This window comes from Myotis daubentonii, chromosome 10 (genome assembly GCF_963259705.1).
Source record: "Myotis daubentonii chromosome 10, mMyoDau2.1, whole genome shotgun sequence".
Classification (NCBI taxonomy): domain Eukaryota; kingdom Metazoa; phylum Chordata; class Mammalia; order Chiroptera; family Vespertilionidae; genus Myotis; species Myotis daubentonii.
Genome location: NC_081849.1, coordinates 79,159,113 through 79,176,347, shown reverse-complemented (window position 1 = coordinate 79,176,347; position 17,235 = coordinate 79,159,113). Strand labels below are relative to the sequence as shown.

Sequence of the window (17,235 nt, the reverse complement as noted above, 5' to 3'; positions counted from 1 at the left end):
CACTGCCATCTATTCAGATATATGTGACTGGATCAGCCATATAGCTGAATATTTGGTGATATTTACAGAATGGTAAAGTAATCATGCCCTACAGCAACGCTCTAAAAGTCACTTTATCTAAAAAATAATAAACATAATGCATTAGGACATAAATATCCCCATTTTTCAAATGGAATAACTTCTTGCCTTTTTTAAATGATCTCAATTACCAACTCATCATACAGCATCATAAACTGAGGTCAAACATATTTGTACAATTTCCCAAGGACATGTTGGCAACAATTTTTTAGATTAACTAAAGAGAATAGTTTAACAAAAGAAATGTACAAAAATTATTCCAGCATCCAAGTGAAGATTAAAGCTAATCAAAACAAAACAGTGTCACCCTGGCCAGGTGGCTCAGTTGGTGGGAGCGTCATCCTGTGCACCAAAAGATTCCCAGTTTGATTCCCGATCAGGGCACATGCCTAAGTTATAGGTTCAATGCCTGGTTGTGGCATGTATGGGAAACAACCGATCAATGTTTCTCTCTCACTCTCTCTCTCTTCTCCTCTCCCTCTAAAAAATAAATAAATAAAAACATACGCTGGGGTCAGGATTTTTTTTAAAAAGGACATAAGAATATATGCACACATAAAAATTAATTCCAGTTTCTAATAGTCCCTAAAATCTAGTTCAGCATAACCTATCTCATAAACATTTTTCAATCCTTTAAATTTTTCCCTCAAACTATCCTCATCCCCAAACAAAGATAAATCTCTAATAAAATAGGACCTAGCTTTATAACTTTTATGTCCTATATACTTAATACTATGGCTCTTCGTTTTCAATATTTAGCTGAACACCACCCTTTGCAGAAACCCTTGGTGATGATGTAGTGCACGTAATAGAAAATTTCAAAAGCCGTAACTCCATGGTTTACTTACGAGAGGTTTTGGAAGCAAGAAGAGTAACTTGGGAACCACCTAAGAATCGAAAACCCATTACATTCACCTGTTCATCTTCGGACTGATTGGCAAAGCCTGCAAAAAAAGGGGGGGGGGTGGGAATCACTTTACATAACCATGAGGTAAGACAATATTCAAAACAGGAAACTAGCTGATGACAAGCATGTTTTATGTCACTAGTCATTTTTAAAGCCCATGCATGAATTAGATTAACTGATTCTCATGTTAGCTTCCAGTTGCTAAAATTTCTGCCTCATAAGAACTCTCTGAAATCATCTCATTTCCTTTCTCCTACTGGTTCATTCTAGGTCTAAGGTAGGACGTGCACAGGTGAACTTAGAACAGAAGCAAGGAAATGACCAGTAACTAGCAGAGTTGTGTGAAAAGGATGTAAGAGCCAATTTAAAGAGACTATCACTGGCCAGAGGTGAAAATATTTAAGTATCAAAAAATAATAGCTGCAGTGGAGTGAAACACATCAAATATAATTAAAGTGTTTATGTTGATACAAAAAAAAGCCAAATTATCAGTCTTGGAGGATTAGAGAATCAACCCCCCCCCTTCTTTTTAATTGATTTCAGAGAGGAAGGGAGAGGGAGAGATAGAAATATTAATGATGAAAGAGAATCATTGATCGGCTGCCTCCTGCACACCCCAGACTGGGGATCAAGCCCCACAACCCAGGCATGGGCCCTGACCTCCTGGTTCATGGTTCGATACTCAACCACTGAGCCATACCGGCCAGGCAACTCATTCTTTTAAAAATCAGTAATAAACAAAGGGAACCATGCATTTATGTTGGTGATCCTACTTGTGCACCACATAACCTATAGTACATAAGGAAAGGTTCTCCAAATAGAACTATTTCAGCCAAAAACTGAAGGAAGCTTGAAAGAAATAGAATATAACTATTTTCAACTTCCAATGAATGAATGGATCTCAGCACTGAATATCAATGGCTGAGACCATCACAAACAAAGAGACAAGCAGATATCTTGTCCTCTTGCTGAAAGCATAAACCACCATTCATTAAGCAATGTGGCCAAAATAATTAAGCTTAACTACTAGCTCTAGCTGCAACTGCAATTTACAGGCAACAAAGTGGACAGAGAAAATAAATATTAAACAACATCCCAGGGATGTAATGGGTGAAATTCAGAGTGTGAGAAACATAGGAAAAATAATATGTACTCTTCAACAAATAATTAAAAGGGAGATGAAGGGGTAAAAGCCTATAGAAAAGGAGATACCAAAAATGCATATTAAAAAATTGCAAAATGTAAACCACATTTGAATTCTGACTCAAACAAACAAGAATTATAAAGTTGGAGACTTTCACTTCAGGCCAAGATGGAGAAACTGGAGCCACAGTTACCCTTCCATGGAAAACAACTAAAAAAATGGGACAGAAAATATGAAATACTTTTTAAAAATATATTTTTATTGATTTCAGAGAGGAAGGGAGAGGGAGAGAGAGATAGAAACATCAATGGTGAGAGAGAACCATTGATCGGCTGCCTCCCGCAGACCCCACACTGGGGATCAAGCCTGAAACCTGGACAAGTGACCTGATCGGGAATGAAACCATGACCTCCTGGTTCATAGGTCAACTCTCAACCACTGAGCCACACCTGCCGGGCTGAAATATTTTTTGTTAATACATTGGAAATCAAGAATTGAACAATGACCCCTTCCAAACAAGAAACAAAGAGAGTGAGCCCTATGATTGCCCCAGTTTACTGCCTCGAGAAAAATCTGTAGGCCTCAAGACAGTTTGGGGAACCGAGGTGCAACAAAGCATTCTCCCCAAGAAGGAAGATAGATTGGGAGTCTGGAATGGTCAAAGTTGCACAAGTTCACAGGCAGGGTGTCAGAGAAGAGAGCGCGACAGAGGGAGGTCTGCAGAGATCTGCAAAGTGTCCCTGGAGTACATATCCCAATGCCAATCAGTCCACACCTGTAAGGAAACTACGTGAGGCTGAGGGAACCACAGAAAGAGGTTACAGGGAACATGGAATCTGTGATGCCACCCAGAGCCAGGAACCAGCCCTGTTCTCACTGGCCAGGATAGGAACCAGCCTAATTCCCTAGGCATCGTGCAGAACACATGGAAGAGTTCACCCTCAGAAGTGGGTGAAGTTTGCCCTCGAATAAAATGTTGCTCCCTTCCTGCCTACCACCACCTGAAAGGATCAAACTGTTTCAAGTAACTTAACAGTGTCTCAGAAAAAAAAGCTCAAGAAGTTTTAGAGGAAAACTAAAGTACTCAACACACAACTAGATAAAATTCAGAAGTTCTGTTCTTCAAACAAAAACTACAGGACATGCAAAGAAGGAAGAAATTACAATCCATAAGAGGGAGCAAATCAATCAGAACTAACTCAGAAATGACATGGATGACAGACTCATAGACAAGGGCATTTAAACATTATTATGTTGTTCTGTATGTTCAAGGACATTCTATTACAGACATGGAAGATGGTTTTAAGAAGAAGAAGAGACCCATATCACCCTTGAGAGATGACAGCTACACTGTCTGAGGTGAAGCATGCCAAGTGGGCACACATCACACTCCGCAGAATAAAGTGACTCGAATGTACAGCAACAGAAACCACCCAAAATACAGCGCCAGGAGAAACAAAGGTTGAAAAGACAGCATCACTGAAATCTGGAACTCAAGGAGAGTTTGATCCAACATTACTTGACATCAATACATAAAAGTCTAATATACCAAGAGTGAAAAATGGAAAAGTGAAAAAGTACCAAGAGTGCTTATGTTGAACAATGATAGGATTCCAGCATGTTCAATATGAACACAGATCCAGGATCTCCCACAAAGAACCGACTGTATCACATACATTGGATCTTGAAGGAAATTTTTTTCAATCTGTCATTGAATCCTATTTCTAAAGTAAGAAGCAAATATGTGTTGACGAGTCTAAGATACCAACGATATCAAAACAACTGAGCCCCAAATCAGGAGAAACATGTACCTAAGCTTTCCTAGGGTTCCAGAGATTACCTCTCTGATCGAAAGCCTGCATTTTTATTCAGCCTCTGTGGGTTGTATCCATCCACAGTAAATGTCAACCACTCAGAAGCCAAGGTCTTAACCACTTTTCTAAGGCACCAATAAGTTCGGAGTGCAGCATATAATTTCCTACTAAATTTCCAGGATAGTATAGGAGACCCAAGGAATTAATACATTTGTATAAGATGTTGTGAAGGTAGTGACTCTTTCTGCCTTCTTTATAATCCAAATTTGTTATACGAAAATGACTAAGAAGGAAGGAAAGGGAAGGGAAAAACCAAAAGGTACAAAACTATTTGCTAATAATATACATATATACCTGGTATACCTAAACTCAAGCCAAACTAAAGAATAGGTCAATTGTAATAAAAAGCATTCCATTTTGGAACTGGAGAGCATTATGCTAAGTGAAATAAGCCAGTCAGAGAAAGATAAATACCTCATGATTTCACTCATTTGTGGAATATAGAGAACAACATAGACTGATGAACAGGGACAGATCCAAAGACAGAGAAACAGCGATCAGACTATTAATCCCCAGAGGGAAAGTAGGGGAGGGAGGGGGCAAGGGGAAGAGATCAACCAAAGGACTTGTATGCATGCATATAAGCTAAACCAATGGACATGGACAACAGGGGGATGAGAGCATGAGTGGGGTGGGGGAGGATGGGGGTTTAATGGGGGGGATGAGGACACATTTGTAATACCTTAAATAATAAAGAATTTAAAAAATAAAATAAAAAAAGCATTCCATTTTGAAGGCTTTTCATTATACATAAACAATGCTTTTTAAACACTTCAAATTCATGAAAAATAAAATGTAAGCACTTTAAGTAGTTAATAACACAAAAGTTGACTTACCATAAATCGCTAAAGCTTGTGGGAAATACTCTTTGTATTCTAAATCCTACCCACTAACGCAAGGGTGAGGATGCATCTCAGAGTCAGTGGTGACGATTTTTTAATGAGGGATTTAAGAGGGTTGATTTAATTCCCAGATTTGTTTTTTTTAATTCCACCCCATCACCAAGAAAGTGACTAGAGGGCTCCATTAGAAACCTGGTTACTGCAGATGCTTCATCCAATCGATGCCTCTCTTTTTCCTAAGTTACTCAGAGGAAAACTGACACCGGAGAAGGTCACACCTTCACAGATTACCCCAAATGTTCACTGTGATGCTGAGGCTTTATACACGGAGCCCCTTCTAAGCAATCAGGGCCAGAGAACGAACATTTGAACATTCGCCCCCTCCAGCTGCTGCAGGCAGCAGAACCACAAAGAGCAGCTACTTAGGCGATTACTTTTCAGGGGCATAAGACTGAACTTTAAAAAGGTACCTATCCAGAAACCTACAATGAAAGTGAATAATAAATATTTACATTACGAGCCAAAAAATTCCACAGTCTAAAGAGAAACATTTGATGTTCTCGTCTCTGAATACAGAAACAAAATAATGATTATACTAATTTTAATCAAACTTAAAGGGTACACCTCATTACCTTGTTGATATAAGCTACTCGCCTTTGAACAGGCAAGGGAAAAATCCTGGAGGCATTTTCATATTCTGACTTAACAATTATCTGATAATTACCCCATCATTACCTGCTGGTGAAGGATTCCATTCTAAATTCTTAACATTTCTGATATATTACAGGCATGTTACTTCAGAAGGCCTACCTGGAAAGAGACTGAGAAGGCTGACTGGAGGTTTGTTGGTATCAATCGTTAGTTTGTGGGTTGCAATTTTTGAAGGTTGGCCTGGTAGACAGATTAATTTCAGCGGAAGTCTGAATTTACATTGGGTAACCCGAGGAATGCCTGAAATAAAAAGGGAGAAATGCAGAGTCACGAATGTGTCAAATAATTTGATACACAAAAAATCTGTACTACTAATAGTCTGAGCAGCAACATGTCCCAGTTTAAAAGTCTGCGGCCTGCCCATTTTGTCTAGCATAACTGAACTGCACATTATTATCATAATTCACGTTTATATTATTGTCAAAAAGCAGAAGGCAATATCAGGGATCACTGTAAGTTATATAAATGTCTAATCACTATGCTGTACACCTGAAATCAATATTGAATGTCAACCATAATTTAAAAACTAAAAAGATAACGGGTACTAGTATTGCAGATTTTTTTAAAGTGAAAGGCAGAAATAAAATCTTAGAAAAAACACAGGCATGAGGTCTGCCTTTAATAGTAATACCATATTTTTAAAATCAAGAAACACTTCAACACTATATATAGAGTTATAGTCAATTACTGAACTATCTTTAAACTAAGGCCTTCAAAGTGCTAGCCCTAATTTAAGACTCTCAGCTAAGATGAGCAATGAATATCGAATTTACATCAGAAAGACTTTATATGACTATAGTTCATAATTTCTCTACCCCCACACACAAATTTTTTAACCTTTAGGCTTTTTTACTTACTGAAAATTCAAATTACAATTAATAATTTGCAATAAATTACAACATGAAAGCAGAATTTGTTCTACTTAAGATCTACTGAAGTTCATGACATTTTACAGTAATATTAAGAATATTACCTTCATATGATTCAATTTTTCTCAATCCATTTAACTTTACATACCAGTTAAGTGACATTTTTAAAGGCTTCCATAGTCATTCAATTGTCAAATTTTGTTTTTTATGTACACAGGCATATTTAAATAGGTAACTGAACAATACATAACAATGAAGACTTTTATGTCAGGATTAAAAGTTTTTAAAAATCAATTCCTTTCAATATTTTTAAAGAGAACGATACTGAAACCAAAGCAAAGTGGGCTCTCTACTCATAAATCCAGAAAAGCAATTCTACAACTTTCGTTTTCTCTCCTTTTATTCTAGGGTTCTGTTCTTGATGGGGTAATATACAGAAGCCTGTATCTCGGGACCTGCTGTACTCTGCTTGATGGGGCCACACATTCATCCCTTTACTGCCTTACAGTGGAGTCAGTGAGCAACTTAGAAATAGTAAAGTAAGAGCAGTTGGAGTCTGGGGACATGATTCCAAATTAGCAACATATTTTGTTTAAGCCAGTTGGGGTTGAGTGGCTTACTCTGCATCCAAGCTGGGACTATACTTTTCAGTATTACTTGTTCAGTGGGATAGCGAGAGATCATCGGCAATGGAAACATGTTGATATACGAGGTCAATTAAAGACTTTTTCAGAGCACGGGGAGCATATTTGTCATTCTCCAACATAATCTATTATCCATCAAATTTTACATAGCTCATTTTTTGCTCGTAACCAACAGATGTTTAATTCACTTCTGGAATCCTAGATGCAAAGTATAACTGTGGCTCTTCAGAAAGGTCCCAGGGTATTACATATATCCTGACATTCTGTGAGATTTAAAGGCATGTTTATTTGTACTTTGCAATGGCAAAAAAAAAAAATTAATCCTCACCCGAGGATATTCTTTCATTGCTTTTTAGAAAGAGCAGGAGGGAGGGAGGGAGGGAGGGAGGGAGGGAGGGAGGGAGGGAGGGAGGGAAGAAAAAAGAAAAGGAGAGAGAGAGAAAGAGACACATGGGTTGGTTGCCTCCCGCATGCACTCCAACTGGGGCCTAGGATCAAACCTGCAACCCAGGTACATGCCCTTGACCGGGAATTGAACCCGCATCCCTCGGTGTGCAGGCCAAGACTCTAACCACTTAGCACACCAGCCAGGGCAATGGTAAAATGTTTTGACTCAAAATATTATGGTAGCATGATCTAAGCTACTGCTCAAAGCATAACTACGAATGTCACCACACACAAAATATTAGGGCGCATTAGTTTTTCCAATTTCATATATTCCACATATCTCCAAATTATGGAACTGTACCTACTAATATATTTCCTCTACAATAGATAAATTAAAGCCTCAAAACCTGAAACCTATCTTCATTTCCTTCATTTTTAATGAATAGTGGGGGGGAAATGCTTCACCTTCGGATAACTCTTTATGCACAAAAATAAGCGATCTTCTATGTACTTGGAACCAAAGTCTGAGCTAATTGTTCAAACAAAATCTGGCTGTAAATGTGCTTCTAAAACTATACTGCTAAGACCGTGTCTCTGTTTCACTGGACCGGGTACTGATTGAATTTGTGGTAAAAAAATTTAATCATGATCAACAACACTAGCCTTATGCTAATGAGCCTGTATTTGAATATTGGTACTAAATCTCTAAGAAGCCAGAGCTAAAGAAACTGGTGGTGTATATATGTTTTCAGAAACTGGAACAAATGCTTATAAGCACTAATAAACCCAACAAGGGAAATACATTATAACTCAATTCACAGTCCAGTGAAGTTAGTTAATGACAGTATGTTGGGTCCAAGCCCCTCTGCCAGGGACTGGACCTCCTTGGACTCCAGGTATTCGACAGAGAAGCCATGAGAAGTTGTGGGTCTATAAGAGAGTCTTTATTGTAGCCCAAGCTCCGACAGGAGCTTTTAGACAAAGCAGTCCGTCAAAGTAAAGTCCCATACAGTCGCCATACAACGGCTAGGTAACAATACATCTTTCCTACAAAGTCGCAGTAGCCTCCAACATAGGAGCTATACTGGAGCCATCTTTAGAGCTACAGCCTCACTAAGCAGCTGCCTCCCAGCCCCCCTGCCTGCTGGTCAGTAACATACTTTAATACTAACTTAGACAAAAGAGGCTTCTTGCCACATGGTGACCTCACTATCTTGGGTTATAGAAGGGCATGCTTGCGCAGCATACATACAGTAAGAGAGCTGTGTCCTTGCTTCTTGCACCTGCATACAGTAACTTAGCCTTGAACACTCCTGATTAGGATTGCCACGCCCAGAGTGGCCTTGAATATCCCGCGAACTCTAGACAGGGTCCTTACACAGTATCGCACATTTGGACAACCATCTACAATTGCTAAGATTTGTAGAACCCTCCAGAATTCCCTTTTTCTCTGGGAACTGTAAACCTGTTTCATAGGACATTTGGAAAACATTATTTTGGAAAATGATACTTAAAAATTTGATTATAAAATAATGGCAACTTGAAAAGTTTACCATTGGGGGACGGGGGATATAAAATCTGCCCGCCTGGCATGGCTCAGTAGTGACGGTTCCATTCCTCGTCAGGGCACATGCCTGGGTTGCAGGTTCGATCCCCAATGTGGGGTGTACAGAAGGCAGCCGATCAATGATTCTCTCTCATCATAGATGTTTCTATCTTTCTCTCCCTCTCCCTTCCTCTCTGAAATCAATAAAGATGTATTTAAAAAGAAAATATTAAATCCTTCAGAAGCCAGTTTAAAGAAACCGTATCTTTTTTTAAAAAATCACAATGCCAGTATTTTATATTATTTCTCATCAAATTAAAAAACAAGCATTTCAAAATACAATCTCTAGTATTTAGTTGTGGTGTTTATCAGAGACACATTTCCATTGAGATTTACATTTTCTTAAGAATCTTGAAATGTAAATTTGGCTACAATTATTCTTCAGGCTACCATTGTACATAAGAACCACGTGGAGATATGTGTGAGTGTGCACATGTGTGCATCTATAATAAGAAAGGAAAGAATTACATGTATTCAAAGACTTTCAACTAGCTTTCAGCTCAGTTGAAAGAGCCTAATTGGTCCTAACTTTGCCTACCATCAGCGATATTTTCTCTATGTTGTTGGCAAACAGGCTTATTCAACTCAATTTTAAGCTGAGAGGAAAAAAATGTGGTCATTTATAATATTCAAATATTGGCCTACTCATTCATCAGACTGACTTTGTGCTGCAGTCTTTACCAAGTATAATCGCCTCCCCTTCAAACACTTCCCTCGCTAGCCTGCTAGAGGAAACGGGCAGTTGCAACTACTTGGTACAATTAATCACAAAATTATTTAACACTGAGAAAGAAAAGTCACATCAAAACCATTCCTGATGGAACAATTTTTCCAGGAAGAGAATTCTGACTACACCTGGCACACCCAAGAGCCAGTATCACTGTCAAGAGGAAAGCCAAAATGCGCTTTAAAAAGAGGGGGGGGGGCATATATATCAAAGTAGAATAACTATGCATATGCATTACACTTCCACACAGCGCCTGTAGCACTCTTTCCAGCGGCCTGCTAGAGTCATTTCATACTGAAAACAAGGCGCCCCAAGCAGTAGCGGTGTCTGGTAGCCAGAACTTCCTTGATCCCTTCCTGTTATGTCTGGCTACGTACTGTGCTCCAACTGCAGTCCTGTTACACCTCCCATGTCATGTAACTTTAACGCAGAAATCATGGAGACTAACTCTTATGGGACAACATAAAACCTCATTTGCTTCCCTCTTTGCCATGAGTAAAAGCAAGACTGCTTATCTGCACCGCAGCCTGAGCAGATCAGGTCCATGAAGCCTTGCGTGTAAAGTGAGAGCTCAGTGGCAGCCTTTATTTTCTTGCCTGCTAGCTGAAGCTGGGTGTTTCAACTCGACTCCCCAAAGCTTAATTATAATTTTAAAATATATCATGAGATTATTACAACCAGCTTTAGCTTTGTACTGAAATACTCAAATTTCCATATATTGTGATTTTTCCCCCTAATGGTTGGGACTGAATTTACAGTAAGAGGGAATAAATTACTTTCAATGATAACCTTAACTGATTTTTTTAACCTGAAACAAATCATTTAAATAATATGAATATGGTATTTCACAAAAGTTAGTGCAAATTTTATCAGCTATGTGCAATCATGCAAAGTAAAATATAAATATTATCCTATCTAATAAAAGAGAAAAATGGTAATTGGCGTACGACGATACCCTTTTCATTGGCTAATCAGGGCTATATGCAAATTAACTGCCAACTAAGATTGGCAGTTAACTGCGAACAAGATGGCGGTTAATTTGCATATGTAGGCACAATACAGGGAGGCGAAAGGGAAAGCAGGAAGAAGCCCCCTGCCACTGACAGTGATCGGAAACCCAGGGGAGAGCTAAGAGCTGGGGGGCAGGGCAAAGGCGGCCCTGGGGCCGCCTTTGCCCTGCCCCCCAGCCATGATCGGAGAATCAGGTGCCTTTGCCGCCCTGGCCAGTAATAGCAGGAAGTAGGGGTGGAGCCAGCGATGGGAGCTGGGCACGGTCGAAGCTGGCAGTCCCGGGAGCTAGGGGTCCCTTGCCTGGGCCTAAAGCGAAGCCCACGATCGCGGGGCCGCTGCAGCTGTGGGTCCCCGCTGCCCGGGCCGGACGCCTAGGCCAGAGGCATTAGGCCTGGGCAGGGGCGGAGCCTGCAACCGCGGAGAGCTGGGGGTCCCCTGCCCAGGCCTGACACCTCTGCCAGAGGCCTCAGGCCTGGTCAAGGGGCCGATCCGGTGATTGGTGATCGGAGGGTGATGAGGGTCAACTCCTCTGGCCGAGGCATCAGGCCTGGGTGGGGTCGGAGCTGGGGATTGGGGGGATATGATGGTCCCCTTGCCCAGGCCTGAAGCCTGGGTCAGAGGCGTCAGGCTTGGGCGGGGGGTGGAGCAAGCGATCAGAGGGAGATGGGGGTCCCCTGCCCAGGCATGATTCCTGAGCCAGAGGCCTCAGGCCTGGGCGGGGGCCAGAGCCAGTGATCAGGGGGAGATGGGGGTCCCCTGTCCAAGCCTGACACCTCTGGCGGAGGCGTCAGGCCTGGGCAAGGGGCCGATCAGGCGATCGGAGGGTGATGGGGGTCTACGCCTCTGGCCGAGGCATCAGGCCTGGGCTGGGGGCAGAACCAGTGATGGGGGGAAATGAGGGTCCCCTGCCCAGGCCTGCGATTGGAGGGTGATGGGGGTCAACGCCTGAGGGCTCCCAGTATGTGAGAGGGGGCAGAATGGGCTGAGGGACACTCCCCCGCACACACACACACACACACACACACACACAGCACGAATTTCGTGCACCGGGCCCCTAGTTTATTAATAATAGTTTTTTAATAACCCAAATTCTAATTTGACTAGTTTACTTTATGTTATAAAGCTAATCACATACTTCTGTTAAAATATTTCTCACATAAGTGCATTTTCACCTTCCAAATACTATGCAACTAAGGTAGTTGGCATCACCAAAACTTTATGAGTAAATATTGCCATTATTTTAAAGTATTTTATGTATTTATTATTAATGAATTAACATTGTTATCTAATATTTATCTTAAATAGCTAATATGAAGATAAACCAAATAAAATCTGTGTCTATGAGGAAAATAATCAAAGTAGAAGATTCTTTCTTTTTTATATATATATTTTTTAATTATTTTTTAATATATATTTATTTACTTATTTCAGAGGGGAAGGGAGAGAGTGATAGAGAGATAGAAACATTAATGATGAGAGAGAATCATTGATCGGCTGCCTCCTGCACACTTCCTACTGAGGATCGAGCCCAGAACCCCGGGCATGTGCCCTTAACTGGAATCGAACCCAGGACCCTTCAGTCCACAACCTGGCACTCTATCCACTAAGCCAAATCAGCTAGGGCAGATTCTTTTATAGTGTCTGTCATCTATCCTAATATCGTATAATTCAAAGATGAGTGCTCAAACCTGTCTCTCAGAGAGCTCAAAATCCACTAGGGGGCTCAAAGGAACAAACTCAATGAAATTCACATTATGGTCAGTTTTGCAGTAGACTCATAAACAAAGGTTTGGAGGAATACAAAATGGGTTAACAATTCATACTGACCCGGACAAGTTCAAGGGGTCAGACCTGGGATGGCACTCCCCCATAAATTCTAAACAAGACAAAGAACAGGCCCACAGAATTGAGCCCACATGGCATGCTGACCAGAGACAGAGGTGGGTCTGTTGGGGCACAGAGAAAACAGACAATTTAGAACTCCGGGGCAAACACCTTGTGTCCTTACTATTTCTTTATTTTAATAAAATAAGATAACAGAGCATACAGGTAAATCACCAGTCACAGAAATCACTTGTCAATGACACCTGATTTTTTTAAGAGATATGGAGCTTCATTCTTTCTCATGACGCTGCTAAATGGCAAGTCTCTATGAGAGGAAACATGTAGTATACTCTCCATAGTCAGATCAAGGAAATGAATCATCCTTAAAGAGGTTTCTATAGTAAAAATAGCAGTCCATAGAATGAAATACTGCCATTTGCAACACCACCAATGGACCTTGCGACTATTACGCTAAGTGAAATAAATCCGTCAGAAAAGGCTAAGAACCATATGATTTCACTCATATGTGGGATTTAAAACTAAAACTCGTGGACACAAACTGCAGTGTGGTGGTTGCCAGAGGAAGGGGTTCACGGGTGAATGGAGTCCTCATATATGGTGATAGGAGATCTGACTTTGGGTAGTGGGCACAGTGCAATATGCAGGTCCTATAACATAGAACCCCAGACCTGAAGCCTGTATGACTATATTAACCAATGTCACCCCCCTAAATTTAATTTAAAACAATAGTTTATAAAAACAGTTAATTCATGTTATAATACCAACTCAATTCACTGACCACATTTCAGTTCAGAAATTCATTTAGTTCTAAATTATTTTTCTTACCTACCTTCAGGACTTCGATCTATCCATCAGAGGCAATGCAGAAAGGGTTAGGGGAGAAAGAATGCAACAAATTACCTCTGGTAAAATTACAACACAAATTTAATACATATCTGCTTAAAAATATAAATTAAAATTTTCAAGATTCTCACTGATGATTTAAACTGCTCTCCAATAAAAATGAGTTAAGGTTAATCCACAATTGATGAGTAAAACATGAATAAATGAAATCTAACAATATATCTGTACTTCCATTCTCAGAAGTCCATGAGAGTGTGCTATTCCAGTGCAAAAGTGGCAAGAAGAGATAAAGATATATGATCTAGCCAAACAGCAAACCAAACTCAGTACGTAAATGGCATCAAGAGCATTAAATGCATTGTTGGGAAAACAGTTGCATGAAAGACCAAATACATAATCATAATAATATTTCCAGTCAGTCTTGCTTACATTATAATTTCAGCCAGTAGATACCACTATGCTGTAATGTCTTTGGGTGAGTTGCTATTCTTGCTATTCTTTTACTTCTATCTACTTTTTTTTACTTTAATTTCTAATATATTTTCAACCAATTAATGCTATGCTCTTTTGTTTAGCAATAATTTATAGTTTTTTTAAATTCTGACTATAGAAAAGTATAATAGCTAAAACTGATACATGCAACAAGCAGCTCACAGACTTATTTTACAACTTTATAATATATTTTTAAGCATTTTGTCCACTTTGAAAATGTACTAAAGTTATAAAATCAACTCAGAGCATAAAATTGTCAATACATAAGCCCGAAAATTCCCTAAGGCAAAATAAAAACTACAATAATTATTAAAAACATTACTAAAATAAGCAAAGTGGGCATCAGTAGAAGGAAAAAAACTAAAAAAAAACTGTATAGAAATAATTTTAAAATGTAACACTGCTGAAATACCTTATTATCAGTTACATTACACTTAGTCATGTTTGGTTAAATGACAAAAAGCAATGATGAATTCTCTTCTTCTACCAATCAACTGTCAAACTGTTACTATAAAAAATTAACTATACAGGAAAAATATATAAAATTGATTGACTCAATTAAGTTGAAACTTATAATAATTGAATCTCAACTGGACTAAAGATAACCTTTTCCCCTTTCTTTCCAACTTTATTGAGATATTATTGACATATGTAAGTTTAAGGTATACAATGTGATGAGTTGATACACATATATATTGCAAAAAGATTACCACTATAAAGTTAGTTAATATCTCCTTCTCCTCATATAATTATCATTTTTTGTGGTGATAACATTTGAGATCTACTCTCTTAGCAACTTTCAAGCATATCATACAGTATTGTATATTATAGTCATCACACTATACATTAGACACCCCCCTCCCCCGCAGGAACTTACTCATTCTAGAAGTATGAATCCTTTGACCAACATCTTCCCATTTTACACACCTTCCCCAACCTTTAGGAACCATCATTTTATTAAAAATAACCTTTTTAACCTAAAAAGAGGTTGTTGTTTTTAAATACAGATCAAATTATACTAGGTCTGCTCTTAAACTGACTGAAGGGTAATAGTCACTAAAACAATATCTAAAACTCTGAACATTAATCTAATGTTAGAATAACCCTAATAGTCTTTCATTTATCAGACTAGGTTTTTCTCTTTAGTTCAAATAGATAAAGTATGACTATATACCATTCTTCTAGTGAGACTAAAAGTATATCATATTTGCTATTAACTGAAAAAATAGAATCAAACACTTTGTATGGAAATCCACTAAATTGACTTATCACTAATTATTCATAACACATTAATGTAACTTGGACATACAATTTTATTTAACACTAGAAAAGAATCTTTTTTCATTTAATAATATTTTACAATGTGTTTTCCCATCTTACCATTTAAACATTTCACTCATAACTACAAGTGCAAAGGAGTGATTAATCTTGTTTACCTGTTGGTCTGGCATAAGAAACAACAGCATTTCCTTCCAATTCAGGTGGTGCATAACTTCCTTTCAGAAAAACAGAAAAGGCCACTGTTCTAGTCATCTCTGGTGCTATAAGCAGTGTGAAAGTAATGGAAGTTACATAATTATTGACAGTGATTAACAACCATTCAAATTACAGTGGGGCCTTGACTTACGAGTGTCCCGACTAACGAGTTTTTCGAGATACAAGCCGTCTCTCCGCCGATTTTTTGCTTTGAGTTGCGAGCTAAAATTCGGGTTACGAGCCAGCTTCAGATACCCCACCACTAGTTGGCGCAGTGAACATCACAGTGAACGCCACATCAGCCCAGCATCACGTGTCATTGTGATGGTGAAAATTGATTTGACATACAAGTAATTTGAGTTACGAGCTCTGTCACAGAACGAATTAAACTCGTAAGTCAAGGCCCCACTGTAGGGCTATATTGTATGCCAGCTATTGTCCTAAGCACTTCACATGGATTAACTCACTTAATCCTCACAATGATCCTATAAGGTGGGTGGTATTATTGTCCCCATTCCTTTCTTTTTTGTTATTGTTATGGAGGAAGGGGGTATGCAGGTGGAAACTGGCTAGAGAGAGTAAGAGGCTTGCCCAAGGTCATATAGCTAAGACACAGCTGGGAACTGACTTCAGAGCAAGGGGGCCGAACACTCTACACCACTGCTTCTCTTTGCTCAGGTGAACAGGCAGCATGGACAGAGGCAAGGGTACAAAAGGGCAAGAGACTATGGGAGTGGGAAACAGCACTTTCTCATGGTCAGGACAAGACTGCAGGGAAAATCCAAGGAGGGGACTGGACGTGATGGAACTACAATAGAGACAGCAGATGGCGCATAGCCTTCTGTAATCAGGCATTTGATCTCCAACCTGCGTTACAAAGCCCTAACGGGTTTGTAACTGGAAAAATAAATTTTTCAGAATGTATTTTAAAAAGGTAAATTGAAATTATTGTAAAAATTTAGAAAACAGCCCAGCCGGTGTAGCTCAGTGGTTGAGCATCAACATATGAACCAGAAGGTCACAGGTTCTATTCCTGGTCTGGGCACATGCCCAGGCTATGGGCTCGAACCCCAGTGGGGGGGGGCATGCAAGAGGCAGCCGACCAATGATTCAATGATTCTTTCTCATCATTGATGTTTCTACCTCTCCCTTCTTCTCTGAAATCAATAAAAATATTTTTTAAATAAAAATTAGAAAATAAAATGAGAAACCAATTGTTAGGTATCATGTCCAAGGCTACTTCAGCCATTCAACCATTCCTTCACTCACTCAATGAGTAATTTACTGAGTTCCCACTATCTGCCAGGCATTCAGGTAAGAGTTGGTTATACAAAAGCAAAAGAGAGAGAGATGTCTTTGACTTCCTTAATAAGACATAGGCTCCCCAGCTGAACTGTGACAGTAAACAAAGAAAGATAATTCAGAAATCACTTTAACAGAATCAGTGACAACTTACATGTAAGTGGGAGGGGATAAGAGATTCTATGCCAAGAGGGGCCCTAATATAGGCATTATTGCAGATACCTTACATAGATTCATTTTTTCATTAAATCCTCAAGACAGCCCTACAAGAAAGACATCATTATCCCTTTCTGCAGACTAAAAAAAACGGAGGCTCCAAGTAATTACTAAAGTAGTTTGCCCAAGGTTACACATAGAGTGAGAGTCAGGGCCAGGATTCAAATTCCGGCCAGACTCCAAAGTCAATATTCTTTCTTCAAACATTACTGATTCAATAAATAGCTCACTAGAGAAACACTAATAAAGAAAGCCTTCCAA

General features: G+C 39.3%; 1 protein-coding gene across 1 annotated transcript in view; it reads right to left on the bottom strand.

Moving 5' to 3' along the window:
* Positions 1-17,235, bottom strand: part of BBS9 (Bardet-Biedl syndrome 9) — a 168,298-nt gene that overhangs the window by 10,884 nt on the left and 140,179 nt on the right. The window contains exons 14-17 of the mRNA XM_059711285.1: positions 15,417-15,476; positions 13,475-13,489; positions 5,656-5,796; positions 927-1,022 (exon numbers count right to left, since the gene is read on the bottom strand). Coding sequence (XP_059567268.1) covers positions 927-1,022; positions 5,656-5,796; positions 13,475-13,489; positions 15,417-15,476 — 312 coding nt within the window. The remainder of the gene's footprint in view (positions 1-926; positions 1,023-5,655; positions 5,797-13,474; positions 13,490-15,416; positions 15,477-17,235) is intronic.